The sequence below is a fragment of the Rattus norvegicus genome, chromosome 14 (assembly GCF_036323735.1).
Source record: "Rattus norvegicus strain BN/NHsdMcwi chromosome 14, GRCr8, whole genome shotgun sequence".
Classification (NCBI taxonomy): domain Eukaryota; kingdom Metazoa; phylum Chordata; class Mammalia; order Rodentia; family Muridae; genus Rattus; species Rattus norvegicus.
The window spans coordinates 12,868,173-12,886,446 of NC_086032.1; the positions used below are offsets into that span (position 1 = coordinate 12,868,173).

Below are 18,274 nucleotides of genomic sequence, written 5' to 3' on the forward strand. Positions count from 1 at the left end.
ATCGTGTGCTTTGTATTTTTTTTTGTTTTTTTTTTTTTTTGGTTCTTTTTTTCGGAGCTGGGGACCGAACCCAGGGCCTTGCGCTTCCTAGGTAAGCGCTCTACCACTGAGCTAAATCCCCAGCCCCTCGTGTGCTTTGTAAATCGTGTGCTGGAAAATACCGGCCCCAGTTATGCAGCTCGTCTGTTACACAGTTGTATAAACTGCATTTGTTAATATCACCTGTCTCCTCAGCCGTTACAGTAATGAGGCTGTCAGCATTATAATGGCAGATACACGATTTCCAGGGTTATAATTGTCTTTTGAAAGTTCAAATTCCAGCATTAATAACACCTGTCAGTTGTTTTCCCTAAATGACATTCACTTCAGCACTTGAGAAAATTGGCTGCCAGATACCCAAATCTAAATGCATAACCAGTTTGTCAGCCATGCCTTCAAATAAAAATGGTATTCCATAAGGCAGGATTCTGAAGGCTTTTTCTCAATTATTCACCATGTATAAGCAAATCCACATTTCTCATGTCGTCTAATGATATGAAACACACAGCCAGTAAGGAAAAGAAGCTCAGAATCACAAATGGTTAGGAAAACGTACATGAAACCCATGACATATCATTAGCACACGCTCATAGAAAGCACAGACTATGGCTGAGTACTGGAGAGACAAGGAGGCTGAAAAGCTGGGATCCCTGTGTACTGCCAGGACTGTAAACAGTACGAACACTATGAAAAGCAGAATGGAGTGCCTCCGAAAACTAGGCACAGAATATGTAACAAAAAAAACAGTACAAGGGATTCACACATGCATGCATGCATACATACATACATACATACATACATACATACATACATACAGCAATATACATATATCCAGCAACTGCAGCCCAAAGCAGAAACAACCCAGATGTGATGTAGACGCACATGGAGCAGCATCAGTCTTAAGAGGATGGGGAGCTGGCTTGAAGACACCAAACAGTGATCCCAGCACTTGAGAGGCTTAGACAAGCTGATCATTCTCATTCCCTACCTTTTTCAAAAGTAAAGATAAAAGAATGAATTCTGATGCAAACTATACCAGGGTCTAGTCCTGAAGACACGATGTTAAGAAAGCCAGGCTTGAAAGGACAACTGCTATCTGCTTCTACTTCTGGAAGTGCCAAGTCTACTCAAATTCCTAGAAACAGACTAGTGCTTCTCAGCAGCTGAAGGGAGGGACAGGGAATCCTCTTAGGATCCTGCTCACCCTTGCCAGCCCTGCAAGCACCCCTAGGCACTGCTTTGCTCAGTCCAGCTGACAAAACCGGTGGCTTCATGGCTTACATAAGGTTCGTGAATACATTATCTCATTAGGACAGAACTTCTCTAGCCAGAGACAACAGATTAACTCAAAGGAAGCTGGGTGTGGTGGCTGGAATGAGAAATGTCCCCCAGAGGCTGCTGTGATTGACTCCTTGGCCCCTAGCTATTGGTGCTGTTTGGAAAACTTAAGGAATTTCAGGTCACAGAGCCTGTTAGGAGCAAGTACATGGATGGGGTGGCGGGGTGAGTTTACAGCCTTACCCTACTTTCTGTGTGTTCCATGTACTCCTTCTCCCTCCACCTTCCCCTCCTGCTACCAGGAAAGCCTAGATGTGATTTCTCGGCGCCCTTCCCCAGCTGCTACGCCTTCTTTGCCATTATGGCCCTCCAGCCCACTGGAATTGTGTGTCAGCTCATCTTAAACTTACCAAATTAACCACTGCCTCAAAAGCTGTAGCACCTGATTTGATGATCTTCAAAAAGAATAAACAAGCTTTAATTTTGAAACTCAAGAAGAAATGTTTAAGAACATTGCACCCCCACACTCCTCAGTCATTAATACTCTAGCTGTCTCCGAGATCCCAAAGTCCTCCAGCCTCCTGACACCAACATGCAAGTCCCCGCCCGCCTTCATCAGAAGTCCTGTATGTGCACAGCGCCTATGTGAGGCACACATATTAGGGTAGAGGCATGAGACCTACGGTGGGTCTACCCTCTAACCAACACCAGCACTGTGACTCTGGGAGCCATCACCTACTTCCCTTCCAGTAGTTAAAAATGAGGGAACTAAAATTAAATAATCAGTTCAATTATGAAAAATCTGGTGGAGCACTAGCATTCTCTAAAGATTGTTAATCCAACAATACTAATCCTACTCAGTACAATATTTAGAACATTTTCAAAAGGAGATGGATATGTTCTTGTTAATTCAGGATTTTATACACCAGACACGAATCCTATTCCATAAACCTGACTTCATATCATCCATAGTGGCTCTTACAGTCTCAATATGGGATGCACCCACCTGGGTAAGTTTCATACTCCATTCCTAGCTGGAAGGACAGGCCTATGGAGGTGTGCTTTTAAAGGCTATACCCAGTCTCTGCTCCCCCTTCTCTCTAAAGGCTACCCAGTCTCTGCTCCCCCTTCTCTCTAAAGGCTATACCCAGTCTCTGCTCCCCCTTCTCTCTAAAGGCTACCCAGTCTCTGCTCCCCCTTCTCTCTAAAGGCTATACCCAGTCTCTGCTCCCCCTTCTCTCTAAAGGCTATACCCAGTCTCTGCTCCCCCTTCTCTCTAAAGGCTACCCAGTCTCTGCTCCCCCTTCTCTCTAAAGGCTATACCCAGTCTCTGCTCCCCTTTTTCTCTAAAGGCTATACCCAGTCTCTGCTCCCCCTTCTCTCTAAAGGCTATACCCAGTCTCTGCTCCCCCTTCTCTCTAAAGGCTACCCAGTCTCTGCTCCCCCTTCTCTCTGGCTCTGTGCAGCACGAGATGATCTGCTCTGCTGTGCCACACACTCCTTGCTATTTTGTCTTCTTGTTGTTCCAGAAGTCGTGGCTAAAATAAGTCTGTGTTAGGTTGTCCTCTTGGGCCGTCTGTCACAGCAATGTTAACTTTCTGTGATGCCTGCAGCATTTCAGCAACCAGCAGTGCTGGGATGCAAAAACAAATAAACTGTCCACATATACATCCAAGTTTCTTGTTCTAGAAATTCATGAGATTCATAAAAATCCAATTTTGAACAACTAAAAATTCACAAATGTGCTTCTTCCATCTCCTTTGGATTAACTATCACAAACACATAGTAAAAGAAACAAAACCCTGGAGAGATGGCTCAGTGGTTAAGAGCACTGACTGAGATCCTGAGTTCAATTCAGCAACCCCACGACGGCTCACAGCCATCTGTAATGGAACCTGATTCCCTCTTCTGACGTGAAGAATCAGCACAAAAATGAAACTATGGCACTCACATACATAAAATACATGACTGTATAAATCTTTTTAAAGAAAGAAAAGAAGGAAGGAAGGAAGGAAGGGAGGGAGGGAGGGAGGAAGGGAGGGAGAGGGAGGGGAAGGAAAGGAAAGGAAAGGAAAGGAAAGGAAAGGAAAGGAAAGGAAAGGAAAGGAAAGGAAAGGAAATGAAAGGAAAGGAAAGGAAAACCCAGACCTGGGAGGGTTGTCTTCTACTCGTTTTTTCTCTTAAAGGCAGGATCTCATAATAAAATTCTGAGCAATCCTCCTCTTAATTCTGACCACCCTCTTAAGTACAGGCTCCCGTGAGCTACCATATATCTAGGTTACTTGCATAGGTTCAAAAATTACCATTGAAATAAGATAAAAAAAAAGATAAAGTGTTCAAGTATGAATAAGAAGCACCTTAAAAACAAGAGAGAGAGAAAGAAAAGAAAGAGAAAGACTCATGTCAAAGGCGTGACCCAGCTGGAAGTCACTGAGGAGTGACTGAATCATGGGCTCTGACATCATCCATGGGTTAATAAACTGAACTATAGTCACACAACTCAACAAATTCTTGGGAGGTGAAATACTAGGAGCTGGGCCTGTCTACAGTAGAAGTGAGCCTGGGGTTGTGCCTAGGAGGCTGCCTGTGGTCCCACACCCCTCTGTGTCTTGTCTCTGAGATGAACAGCTATGTCTGGCCAGGCCCAGAAACAAAGTCAGGGGCCACAGGCTGTCTGACACTCTGCTGATTCCATGAGCCAAGGCTCCTCTCCCTTTCATTCTTCCCATGAAGAATCAGCACAAAAATGAAACTATGGCACTGCCTTTACTAAGTCAGAAATAAAAACCACTCGTTTGGGTTGAGATTCTGAAGTTTCTCACTTGGAATATATAAATAGGATTTTGATAAAAGGTTTTTAAAAACCTTTATTGATTAATATCAATCCCTTTGACTATTTGTGAAGATTTGAACTGGGTAGGTTGGATCAATTAACCACAGCACTGTACTAATAAGATGTGGAACTTACTACACTCCTAATTTTGATCCACCATATATATAAATAATTTTGATTTATGGATATATATATATACATATCACAAACAAAACATTTGATATCCACATTCCTGCCATTAGCTATCTTATAAATTTACACATCACAGAAGATACCATCAAAAATTTATGCACAGATGAACACATGCATTTACCCTAATTCTGAAAAAAAAAACAAAAACAAAAAAGTACACGCCCTACCGGTTATATCTGCACCATCACTTTCCCTACACCAAGGACAGGACACTAACCAGCATTCGGCAGCAGAGTCTATGATGCAGGCCACAGAATGAAAGTGGGTCACCACAGAAGATCACACTTCCTAGGGAAACACTTCGCAGGATTCAGTTGTAAAATATTACACTATTTTGTTTAACGATTTTAGTATGAATATCTTAATGATTCCAGAGTGAACAGTAAAATCTAGCCTAATGATAATCCCATTCACAAGAAGACAGTTAAGTGTGTAAAAGTCCAAGCTAGTCCTAACAAAGGTCTGGCCAACAAGCTCCTCAGAAAACACGTAACTATAGCATTTAGGCAGGAAAGGGGAGGGTGTCAGAACTCTTTCTCTTAGAAATCAAGTATGGAAGAATGCCAGGATAATGATGATGTGCTGTGTGCTATGAACTAAACCGTATATAACATGGCTGTTTCCCTGACCTTGTGCTAAGACTACAAATGTTCTAATCGGAAAGCAATGTCGAGATCTACATAGAACTAAGCAATTCCAATGTGGCCTGCTCCAGTTAGGAGTTCGTAGCTGGAGGAGAGCCTCAAAAGATGTCCCCCTTCCTCCTGATGGCTTGCCTCTCAGCCACCCATCCTAGTAAGCCTAGGTACTAACCCCCACCCAAGAGGGTTCTGCTGTAAGAAGAGTTACACATCATCCAGTCGGAACCACCCAGCTCCTTGCTATTCCACAGTAATAACTTTCTTTAGTGGAGTGACACCAGTCAAGGGACCTCAAGCAAGAACATTTTGAAAGCCACACCTAAATAAAAGCCCAGAAATCAAAAACTAACTAGACATGTAAACAGGGGGGAGAAAAAAAAAGCCCAAAATTCAGGACCCAATCTCACACAGTGTTTCTGTCCATCTAGATAGTATTAAACCTCTCAGTTCCTCCCTATTTCAGTTTCTACCAATGGACATAAAAGCAGGGCCGGGGGCTGGGGCTCAGTGGCAGTGTGCGAACTCTGTGTGAAGGAATGGAGGCAGAGGCAGGGGAACAACTGTCAGTTGTAAACCATCAGGGACAGGCAGCCATGTCAACTGGGAGTCTATCCGCTCACGGTAATGTTAACAAGGCCTGCTGGTCACTGTGGAAGTCAAATACTCACGCCTTTACAAGTACACTGAATGCCTACTGTGAGTACAACATGTAAAGGTAACAGATGACTACAAGCCAGATCCTAAATGAGCTGCATTTTAAAATAAAGTCTTTTCTTGGAACAGACCAGACTGAGGAAATGCTATCACGTGAGAAACAGCTGCCACACCTGGTACCAAAGGGCGAGACAGGTGTCGGGAGCAAACAAAGACTCGCACAAGAAACTGTATTAACGAATGCCTTCTACAATACCCAATATCCACAAGAGGCAGAGACACAACAACAGGCACCTGTACTCCAGGCAAACGTAACAATACAAGGTAAGCGAAGCAGAAACGCCTCGCCTGCCAATCAGATCAGAACACCACATGCTGGGTGATGACCCGCCAGGGCTTCTGAAGTCCTGTCCACCCATAAGCCCCTTCCTCTGCCTGACAAACTGACCCAGCCTGAGGTAGTCAGTATGCAGAACAGATTTCCAATCAAGCTTCACTGACAACAAGTTATACAGAGATGTAAAGGGGCCTGTGGCACACACAGCTTCCCATTTAATAAAATAAAAGCAAATGTCTATACGAATGAGATGAATGTCCTCATTTGTCTATACATAAGGAATTAGATCTTGGCTAAACATTTGACTCTGCAGACAGAACACAGAGTATTTTTCAATGTTTTTCAGCTGATTGATTTTTTACTTTGTAATCGTTGATGCTGAGAACACTGTCTCATATAATACTCAGTACAAAATGGCAAGCACAAGTTTAGAGACATTTCAGAAATTGTCAGAAGGTCTGCAGTGGACGTAAGCCAAAATTCACTAAATATTTTTATTTTTACAAAAGTCAAACCAACAATTCAAATAATTTCTAAACATTCTAATCTAATGTGATACAATCCAAACATAAACTAATTTGATATGAGGAATAACAACAGGAAAATATTACACCTCTGTTTTTCTGTAATTAAAGTGCTGTGTTTCTAGAAAACAGAGAAGTGTGTTCCGTAAAAGCACTGCAGCTCGTAAGCCAACTCTCCAGCTGACCCGAGATGTTTCGGGCAGTGTTTGTGGGGGTTTGTTGGTTAAACAGCGTGCGGCAGGAAAGGTGTGAGCGCTCTGTGCTCAGAACCCAGATTTCAGAGGAGCTGCCCACCCACATCACCTCGGACAGACGCTTTACATGTTGGGTTTTCAATTAATTTTTACTCTCTGGTCATTCAGAAACCTTTCACTGTAGCCAAAACTCTTCACACACACCCCCACACTGTTACATAACCCATGGGGTGGTGACCCACAGTCTGAGAAGCTGGGATATAAACAAAGCATTCATTTCTCACAGTTCTAGAGACTAGGTGGCCTGAGAGAGCGATGCCAGGGCATTCATGTGCCAACTGACAGGGGATACATGTGGGGCTCTTCTGAGAACATGCTATCACAATGCTGGGGTAGGCTTTCACTAAAAAAGTTTAAAGCTAAACCTGACTCTGAGCTCTGCCCACACTGACTGGCCTCTGGCTGCTGGATATGTCACACGATTCCATTTTCAATCTTCTCAAACACTAAATCCATGTTTCAGGAGAGGTAACGTTTCCTAAGAATTTAACTCAACACAGAAGAAAACGACTGTAATTACTGGGTATGCACAAGAGGACAGGAGCCAGGGATCCAGGAGACTAGAGAAGTAGCCTTCTCTGGACTCGCAGGCACATCATAAAACTATCTCACAGGATGTGTCTTTCTCTATGCTTTCCTCTCCTGTGCTTTCCCTTTTTAAAAGCCACCTCTGTAGACTAAGGAAAACCATGTCAACAGAGTGAGGTGACTGGAAAGACCACTGGGCTAGTCTTGAAGTTAGAAAGCTTAAGTGAAATGACACTCCGAATTAGCTTACCTTCACAAAAGTGAAAATGCAGGGTCCCCTGGCCCAAGTAAAAGATTTTGATGGTCCAATAAAGAGCCCTTCATTGGTACTTTTCAACTTGCAAATTAGGTCTTTAATTATATTAAAAAAACATGTGGCTTGAAACAGAAACCAGGGCTGTGAGCTCCCTCAGTGGGTAAAAGCACCTGCCCAGAAGACCTAAGTCTTCAGGGTCCCTAAAGAAAGAGAAAACCAGTTCCCAAAGGTTGCCACTTGGACCTCTACACAGGTGCTGTGCATGCACCAGCGTTCTCAAGTCTACAATAATCATAAAGAAAATAAAATACATTTATTTTTAAAAGTCAAACATCATAGTTGAATGGCCATGCACGAGTACAGAAACTTGTAAATATAGCCCCAATTAAGAGTCTTTCTAGCCAGATGCCTTTGATCCCTGCACTCGGGAGGCAGGCAGTGGAGCTCTTGAGTTCCAGGCCAGCCTGATCTACAGAATGAGTTCCAGGATAGCCAGGGTTACACAAAGAAACCCTATCTCAGAGGGAGAGAGGGAGAGGGAGGGGGAGGGGGAGAGGGAGAGGGGGAGAGGGAGAGGGAGAGGGAGAGGGAGGGGGAGAGGGAGAGGGGGAGAGGGAGAGGGAGAGGGAGAGGGAGGGGGAGAGGGAGAGGGGGAGAGGGAGAGGGAGAGGGAGAGGGAGAGAGACTGACTCTTTCTAGTTCCCCAAAGTTTGCTATCTCCTAGGGGAGGTAAGAGGCCGACAATAATTAACTACCTTAGTGCTTTTAAGGGCTAACACAATTACATTCAAAACAAAAGACTGAATGCGACAGGACAGGAGAAAGCAAATGGCCACAAGTGTCCAGAGGAAGGAAACAGCTATCATAACCATTAGTTAGGAGCAGGGATTACACAAAGTAAAGGACAGGCAAGCACAAGTGTGACTCACAGAATAACAGGAAACAGAGCACACTGAGGCTAGAGCAGAGTCCAGGGGTGAAACTGTAAAGGTGGTTTGCGGAGTCTCAACGGCTGTGCCCGCCAGGCCCAGAAATGGATCAAGCGCCACTCCCCTTCTTGAAACAGCCCAGGTTCCCAGGCATCAAATCCATACTTGTCTAATGAGCGGCTCCAGATGCTGCAGCAATGGTATCAGGGCCCTGGCCAGACATACACACTGAGAATCGAGAAGCAGCCCCAAATTCTGCATTTCATCATGTCCTCTAATAACTCTGGTGAAATCAAATGTTTTAAGATCAGGTGCTGGCAAGACGGCTCAGCAGATAGCTTATTGACAAGCCTGAGGACCTGAGTTTCATCCTGGAGCCAAGATGGTGGAAGAACTGAGTTCTACAAGCTGTCCTCTGACCTCCACATGTGTACTGTGACATGTGCGGGCGATCACACACACGCAATCAACAAAAAAAAAAAAATACTTTTTAAATACTGTTTTTGGTTTTTAGACCAGTGTTCTACAGGAGTCCATCCATGGGCTCCTCGTGCTTCCCTTAAAAACTGTACCCTAACAGTAAGTCCTGATTTGGATGCCCAGATGGCACCGCTGAGCTTCAGACCCGACGCCCAAGTTCCACTAAGCATGTCCTGTCAGATACCTCAACTCAATTCTAGAACTGCTTGGTAGTTCCTCCAAATCTGTCCTGTACCTAACTTGGCAAATGCTACCTTCATCCAAGGGCAGCATAAGCAAGTCAATGTTGGCACCCCTCACCTCCTGAACAGCCCTCCAATGCCCTTACATTTGAATACTGTAACAATCCAATCTCTACTCTGTCGTTTTTAGTCCTTTTAGTTTACACATTTCTCAACCATTTTCTATCTAGCAATCTGTAGGACTGTAGGAAAATTAGTTACCATTTTAAATTATTCAGTATCTGCCTGTTACATTTTGGATAAAACACAAACTCAGCCTGCGGTGCAAAGCCCAGTACCCCACCACCACCACCGCCTTGGAGCTGTCTCCAACATGACCCTCCTCAACAAGAGCCATCTCATCTGCACTGCTCTGAGCACTTTCCAGCTCCTGGAGACCGTCTTCATCACACCGGGACTGCTCCCTCTCCACTGAACAACAGCCCTCCCTCCTCCATATATCACTAGCTAACACTTCCTCCCTAAAATCAACGGTTCTAAGGCCATATGCGTTCTCTTCACTTTCAACCACTTTAACCAAGAGATTTCTACTTCGCTAACACTTGTCCACCGCGTTACGCCGCAGTCTCTACTGAGCTAGGGAAGGGCTGTATTCCTTACATGAGCAGCCCTTAATACAAACGTGGGACACAACAATCGTTGACATTTCTGTGACCTCTCCCCTCTATCCTTCCCGTCCTCTCTTGGTAACTAACTTAAGTCACTGGGTAGCCAAAGATGATTTCTTCCAGGTAAGGTACTTAAATCCGTCACTGCCTACCGACTTTACTGCAAACTTAAAGTGTATACGCGTTACTGCTTTCCTATGAAGTTAACGACGAGGTGTTACCATTCAGCTTAGACTCCACGCACCCAGTTAATGCGTAGAAGATTTCTAAGTTACAGTTACAGAATTCTGTAGTGCTCCGATTACTGAGAGCGGCACAACCACACCCATAACCATAGGTAGGGATGCCATTCCTATTCGGCCCAGGGAACCTCAAGATGAATTAGCTCAGTCCATCATCCATGCTCTCCTCTTGACATCCCCTTTAAGGCCATTCTGTACACTAAATATGTACACGGAAAAAATAACCATCAGCAGGAACCAACCTCTTGAGCATAGTGTGTGGCAAGCGCTCACACTTCCAGGAAGAGCTGGCAAGTTTTGGGACTCAGCAAGTTTCCAGGCCAGCCAGAGGTACATGAGACCCTGTTTGCAAACAAAACAACAAGCAGTTCAGTCCCTGCTCCCTACACCAGCATTAAAACCCTTCTTTTGGACGCACAGATGAACAGCAAACCAGTCCTAGCTTTTAATAAAAGCTGAAAGGCTACTCGAGTTATTTCTGCTTGACAAGTGCATGTTGTGTTTCAGGCTAACATGGGCAGGTGATTCTGCTTCATTTGAAAGCTCCAAGTCAGGATTAGTTCAACTCCTGAAACTGAGTTGCTCTTTGTTTTTGTTGTTGTTGTTGTTGTTGTTGTTGTTGTTGTTGTTGTTTTTTAGAAAACACAAGAAAATGCCTCACTACAGCCTCAGTCCTAAAAGCTTTCAGTAGAAACTGAAAGGGACGTGGGGGGAACTTCCAAACATTTTCAAGCGTACGCGTGCTTGACTAGAAAGACAGTTACGTAAAGTGTTTCACAGAGAAAACTACACCAACGCTTTGGTACATCCAGAAGTATGCCCCTGGAAGCGCTCTGATTGTAACCAACACGTTTCACAAATCCAGGCACACGTGTGTAGGACAAGAGTTGGTCATCATTTCAGCACTCTGTCTTTGTCACGTCGTCAACTTGCTAAAAGTCCCCAGGTCCCTAATCTTGCCACTTTGATGGTCACTTACAGGTATACAAATGGGCGGAAAACTGGACCTCTCGACTTGCATGTTCCTATTTGAGCTCTCACACTGTCAGCAAGGGTCCTTCCAGGTCGTGTGCAGTGTAATCTTCCCTCACTTGCTTTTCATGGGTGAGCTCTGTGTTTGAAAAGGCTCCTGAGCACAGCCAAGCTAGAGCACACAAGTGCAAGAAAGGTTCTGGTTTTCCTACACAGAAAACGTGTTAGATAATCTTCATTTTGGCCTGAGCTAGAGCTATGACATGCTAATCAATCAATAACAGACACCAAATAGGCTGTCTTTAAACGCAAATGCACATAGGACAGGCATATATATAAATCAGCCAACAAGGATGCTGGGAAGCAAGGCTTCTCTCTAGCCCTGCCACTTCTCCTGGAAGCAATGATTCAGTATTTGCTAAGCAAGTCAGTATTCATTCCAACTTGTAGAACACAGTCAATTACACAGAGTAAGACAGTGAGTAGTAGACTGAAACGACAAGAGGTCACTCTGAATGCAATGCCTCTCATACGCGCTCACCTCAAGTGACAAGCATGCCTGTCGATTATTGACTAATCATACTTACATGTGGACCAGACTTAGGCCTAGCCTGCAGACTGACGAGAAATAGAGTGAGTAGTATTTCAATGTGTGTTCTAGAAAGGGAAGACCAGCACATTGGAAAGAAGCCTAGGTAGGCCCTGCCTTCTGGAGATTTAAACCTGGCCCCAGGAGCCAGGACGTAAACACAGGAAATTCCGTCTTTCATAAAAGTTCCTTCTGCCTTCGCTTCCTCCTACCACCCGATCACTCATTCAAACCAAGTCAGTAGGTATTTTCGGATTTTTGGTTTTCTTTGTTTTTGAGTCCTGGTCTCTATTTGTAGCCCTGCTGTCTTAGAACTTGTTATGTAGACCAAGCTGGCCTTGAACCCACAGAGATCCACTTGCCCGGTATTACAGGAGAATACCGCCACACCCAGCAATTAATGAAATAAATTTTAATGAGGCAGAAACCAAAAGGTAAAGTGCTTGCCAAACAATCGTCAGGACCTAAATTCAGATCCCCAATTTCCATGTAAAAGCTGAGCTTGTAGCCTTCTTCTGTAAACCCCAGATGCTAGCAGACAGAGAGAACAGGGTGGATCCCTGGATTCACTGGCCAGCCTAGCCAGATGGATGAGCTCTGAGTGCAATGTCTCAAAAACTAAGGTGGAAAGCAACTGAGGAAGACACTGAACACTGCTTTGCACGGAAGTTTACACAGGCATACACGTGCATGCACCCATAGGCACACAAACAGGTACACAAAACAAATACCAGACATAAACACTTAAAGCAAAAGTCAGCGCAAGCCACGCATGTTGGTAACAACCTGCCTGAAATCCCAGCACGGAAAAGCTGAAGCAGAAGATGGAAAATTCAAGGCTTGCCTGGTAACTTTAGCAGGACTCTGCCTCAAAATTCTAAAAGGTGAAGAGTCTGGTGGTATGGGCCTGCCTTCATGCTGGCAGGTGTGCACGTGTATACACACACACGCGCACACACACACACACACACACACACACACACACACTTACACACACTCTTATATACACACACACTCTCTCTCTCACTCTCTCTCTCTAACAGTGATTTCATGGCTTGGTTACTGAGTGTGGGGTAATATATCAAGAGCTGTGTTAAGATTTACAGTCTACTGATGAAATGTTAGTACTTTTCTTACTACTAAAAGATCTGAAACTCAGTGAGAAGAGCTACCACTATTCAAGCTACACTTCAGTGAACTACTAACCAACTGAAAGTATAGTGCGTAAGTTAATAGCCACCAACGCTCAACACCTACCTGACTTAACCCACACCTGAAATTCGTGTGGAATCAATTGATAGCGATGTTTACAATGGAGCAAGCCCATCAAAACCATTCAGACACTCTGAATCTCATCCCTCCACTTCACCAAAGGTTCAGAAAGGGGGATTATTCTGAACAATGGCCTACAAATCCAAGACACACCCCTGATAATGTAAGTCTGCTTTTCCTTTATTTTATAGACAGATGTCCCCCTCAGCTTTTTCTTGTGCTGATTCCTATTGTGCGTGGAATGTCAAAACTACAAGTGGAATCTGTCCAGTTTTCAAACCGTGCCAACACGGAATATCAGAACGTCTCCCTACAGTTTCTGTTTTCTTGATCTGCTTTTTAAAAGTCACTTACATACCAACAAGAAATATTTCTTATGGTTTTTTCCTTAAGATTCTGCATTCAGAACTTCAGAGGTCAAGGCATGCAATAAGAAATCAGAAAGCATTTTCTCCAAGCCAATTACACCAGAAATACAAAACTAAAGTCAAGCGTTTTTTTAAACACGGAGTAAACTTTGTTTTTCGTAACTATGCTTTTACATGCTATCATAACCTCCCTCAGACAATAAAAAGAGCCACCAAAAGCCTCACAGGGGAAAGTTAAACTGTTCCACTTTGCCTGTTAAAGTACTAACAAAATGACACACAGAGAGGACAAAAACAGGACCTTGTGCAGAGAAGATTCTAAACAACGAAGATAAATGTACTTCAAGTTTACTCCCCCACGCCACCCGCAAACAGCCACTTAACTGAACTTGGAAAACCGTGCCAAAATACACACACACACACACACACACACACACACACACACACACATCTACATACATACAGCCCTATACAGAGGCTTGGGAGTCCTGTTTGTTTTGATTTTTAGCAAACAAACCCCAGCGGTGTCCACTGCCCTGGGTGTCCGGGAAGCTCAGACCCGAAAGCAACGCAGGACACCCGCCAGAGCCCCAGCTGGCAAAGCAGTGTCCCAGCAATACTCCATCTGACCCTCTAATGAGTCACGGGTCCAATCATGACACCACATCACTTACTGGGACGTCTTCTATTTCTTTCCTCGCGCCAGGAAGAACAGAGAACGATTTCAAACTCCTAAGCAGGCAACCGTGCCCGCACCGGAGCTGCCAACGGCTTCACGCCGGAGCCACTCTCTAGCCGCCGAGCCGGCCCCGCAGCCGCCGCCACACCCCGGCCTCCCTCACCTGCCTCCCGCCGTGCCCCTACCTTCGGCCAGCGACTCCTCCAGGGTGACCTGATAGCGGCCGACGGCGAACACCCGGACCCCCATGGACGAGCTTCCGAAGCCGCCGCCGAGCCCGGAGCCCGCGGCCCCTCCAGCCGCCGCCCCGCCGCCGCTGCCCTCCGACTTGGGCATCCGAGAGAACTTCTTCATGGTCCCGCCGGCGCGCTGGAGGGCACCAGGAGGGCACGAGGGCGCGCGAGGGGCGAGAGCCCGACCCGCGCGGCGCGCAGCGGAGCGCGGGGCGCGGCCGACCGTCTGTGAGGGGTCGCCGCCCTTCGCGCGCGCGAGCGTCGGTGCGCAGCGGCTCGCCGCGCCTCACATTCCGCGCGTCCCGAGCGCGCAGCCCCGGCCGCCCGCTGCAGCTGCCCAGCGCCCGCAGAGCCAGCGGGAGGGCGGGGCCGGGGCGGGGCGAGGGCGGGGCCTGGCGAGCGGGGCGCGAGCCGCCCGGGAAGAGGGAGGGGCCGGCCGAGGTGGGCGTGGCGCTAGGTCCCGCGGCCTGCGCGCCCTGGAGACCGCAGCTCGTTCGCGCCGGGCTCACACCGAGGCCGCCCGCCTCTTGCGGCTGTTGGGGGGTGCGGCGCCGGTGCCAACCGCTTGCAGAGCCGGGCGCCGGGCGCCGCGCGCAAGCGCGCTGTCCGCGCCGCCGGAAGTGACGGTTCCGGCCCGTGTCACGTGGAGGAGGAACGGGCACATCTCCGTGGGGGCTGGGGCTAGGAGTGAAGTCTGGGGTCCCGGTTACTAGGAAGTGGTCCCCACGCGGGTCAGCGGGGCTGCTGGGGTTGGAATTGTGTATGTCGCTCTGGGGTCCTTAAATGCGGCCAGCAGCTTGACCCACTGTCGGAAGCTGCCCGCTTCGAGTCTCAGCCAGTTTTCCATACTCTCCCGAGAGAATCGGTTTTCCAGGCACCCTGGAGCGTGGGCGGAGGAACAGCGCGAAGCTCGCAGGTTCCCACGGGGCGACTTGCAAAGCCCAGGTGTCCTCGCACTGTACCGGATGTTTGCTCTCGGAAGCGTTCTGCGGTTTAAGAATTACTTGGGAGAGCTTTAAAAGCTCTCTTGTGTGCAGTGTAGAAGCCGTGCGATTGTGTTCAAAAACAAATACGGTATTAAGATCATTTTTAAAGATCATTAATCGCTATTGGCTGGGGAAAACCTAACCCTATCGCCCAAGGTCACACTGCTGGCTTGTGGCCTGGAGCATCAAAAATCTTAGTTACTCGCTTTCAACCATTCTGAAAAAGTAGGTTAGGGTTAGATCCTTACAGTCGGGCAGCTTTAGAGGCAGCTTCTGATCCCACCCAAACTAAAGATTCTCCTGTTTGAAAAAGAATGCCTGATTGCCTCACTTTTCATAAACTGTAAGAGTCTCATGCCTGCGGGATGGGCCCAGGAATGCGGTCAGAGGGTATGTGGTACTGGAAAGGATGGCAAAATGGAGAAAAGGTGGAAAGAGAGAAGACGGGACTCTGGCTCTAGCCCCACTTCCTGGAGATGGAATCACCTATAGCCTGAGCGGGCCTGGACCTCATTACCTTCCAGAGATAGCCTTAAACTTGTGATCTCCCTGTCTCTGCCACTGTGCCCCCCTAGTACTGGGATTATGAGAGCATGCATCACTATCAGGCCTAGCGCAGCCTCCCTTCCATAGCCCAAGTCTAATCCTAGCCGAAGCAAGAGAACCAAGAATTAGCGGCCAGGCTGGAATTCGTGGCAAGATCTTTTTATTTAAAATAACTATAATTATTATTAAAATAATAAAATAATAACTGCTTGAAGTTTCCAGCTTCTTAAGCTAAAAATCTAAATTTTTACCACCCATTATATAAAATTTCTCCAGTTTTCTTGATTGTTTCCCAATTCCAGCGAACACCCATGAAAGTAGATGAGGACCATACAATCACCACCATTTTCTTTATCTTTTTTTTTTTTTTTTTTTTTTTGGTTCTTTTTTTCGGAGCTGGGGACCGAACCCAGGGCCTTGCGCTTCCTAGGTAAGCGCTCTACCACTGAGCTAAATCCCCAGCCCCTTTCTTTATCTTTTTAATGAGTTACGGGGCAGGGGCATTAGGAAATGTGCTTAAGCAAAAGACTTTCAGCTATAACCCTCTGTTCACTCTTCCCTCTGCTTTTTGAAAAGCAGCTGCTTCTCCAGTGCTCAAACAGTGCTCCAGATTTCGGCATTTCTGCCGCATAACCCACTAAACGGGCATTCTTCATCCAAAGGCCTGACCTTTAAAGTACATTCCAGCTCAGTGGAAGTCGGATTGGATGTCAGACGGTTGATGTGTTGTGGCACTTGGGAGTTTCCATTTAGAAATGAGCTGGCCATCTTCCTCACTGTGAGAAGCCACAGGAGTCTCGTCCCCTCCAACAGTTAGTTGTGTGTTTCAAGCAGAATAACGGGGGAAATGCAGCCATTTTGTGCGATTCAAAACTGGACTCAGCTTAACGAGCACTTTGGGCCTCACACAACTTATCAGAACACTAGAATAAAAACCCGTAACCATAACACCATCATGGTTTTGGTAAAGAAGATCATTTTCTTGATCCCACATATCCTGACTTGGGATTTTGAAAGCTAATGTTTAGGACCCTGCCGAAAACAGGTCACCACCAAGGCATCCCGTTGAGTTATGAGGAAATGTGCGTGCAAGCCTGACAACCTGAGATCAACCTCTTGAACACCTGTGGCACAACCTCATTCCCTGTAAGCTGTCCTCTGACTATACACACACACACATATATTCCTAGTACATAACTGTTTGACAGTATTCTTTAGTTAAAGGGTGGCAGGGGCCGTGGAAATGGCTCAGCAGGTCAAAGCATTTACAGCACAGACCTGGTGATGTAAAAATTTACATAATACTAAATAGCCTGAGAAAAAGGTTTTAAGACAGTTCACAGTGGCACACCGAGCATGAAATACATTTCTACAATAGAGCTTCAGCTGCTTCCTGACCTGGTCACCATTCTACCAGGCCGAACGAACCTGGAGCACGGGGTCCAAAAAATGAGGCAGGCTGTAGTCTCAGGCAATAGCCAGCTTTATTCAGGGCATCGGACAATTTATACTCCGAGGGTTAAGCAGAATCACGTGAATGTGTACAACTACAAGAACAAGCCATACCTGGCCAAAAAAAAAAAAAATGTTTTTCTCTAGAAGCACACGACTAGCAACAGCTCAAGTTAACTATCTGCTGCACCTGGAGGGCCACAAAAAATACATTCCCAGAACAATCCCATGTTTTGAAGAAACAGGTCACAAGACTCTTGTTTTCCCGGTGTTTTCTCACAAGCACTCAGAATTCTCACGTGGCTGTATTTGTAGACTGTGTTCTGACACTGTTAGTTTTTATTTTTTTTTTGTTGTTTTGAGGGTTATTTTTTCTAACTGTTGCTTTATGCATGTAGAGATTTCGATTACATGTATGCCCGTGCAGCATGCACATGCCTAGTGCCCACAGAGGCCACGAGAGGACATCGCACCCTTTGGAACTGGAGTCGCACACAGTTGTGAGCAGTCAGGTGTGTCCAGAGAACCGAACCCTGTTCCTCTGAAGAGTGCTCTTAAAAAGTGAGCCGTCTCTTCTGTCCACTGGCCGTGCTTTTAAGAGCACATTTAAGGAGTCCGACTTCACCATCAGGCTCTGTACCTTGGTCCCCACATGCCTGACTGGGAAGGGTTCTGAGGCAGAAGGACAGGAAGAGAGGGGTGGGGAGGGAGGAATCCTCTCCTGGCTTAGGAAACAACGGAGCTAGTTCCATGGAAAACGGTTGACTTCTGTCCCAGTGAGCTCAAGCTACACTTTCAAAGCACTCACATGGATAGACACACGAATCTACTCAAGTGATTAGCACCGAAGTCAGCTTTAACTCCAGTCTCTTGTCCAAACCCACAGCTTACTTTAACCAAGCTTCTGTCTACTATTCTACAACCGTTGGTGGGCAGGAACCATTGGTTAGGTGGCAGGCAAACAGATCCACATTAAGAACCCTACGGTACCACAAGAGTCACTCACGGGCGGCCACAAGTGTATCCCAGGATCTAGAGAGTAGGTGTGGCGTGTGGTAGATTCAATACTGGACACTGATTCAAAAAAGACCAGAGGTTGGGTGTAGGAGAGGGCAAAGGAAAAGTATCTCAGCCTGCCTC

The 18,274-nt window shown here is 46.3% G+C and overlaps 1 protein-coding gene across 5 annotated transcripts in view; it reads right to left on the minus strand.

Annotated features, from left to right (window-relative positions):
• Bmp2k (BMP-2 inducible kinase) overlaps nt 1-14,504 on the minus strand; it is a 97,508-nt gene extending 83,004 nt beyond the window's left edge. For 3 of the 5 annotated variants that reach the window (XM_063273457.1, XM_039092660.2, XM_063273459.1), the window contains exon 1: nt 14,103-14,462. In XM_063273457.1, coding sequence (XP_063129527.1) covers nt 14,103-14,271 — 169 coding nt within the window. In that variant the 5' untranslated portion in view covers nt 14,272-14,462. Of the gene's footprint in view, nt 1-14,102 lie in introns of all 5 variants that reach the window. The other 2 variants (XM_039092658.2, NM_001419798.1) reach the window with 2 other exon arrangements.
• Nucleotides 14,505-18,274: the final 3,770 nt, after the last annotated feature.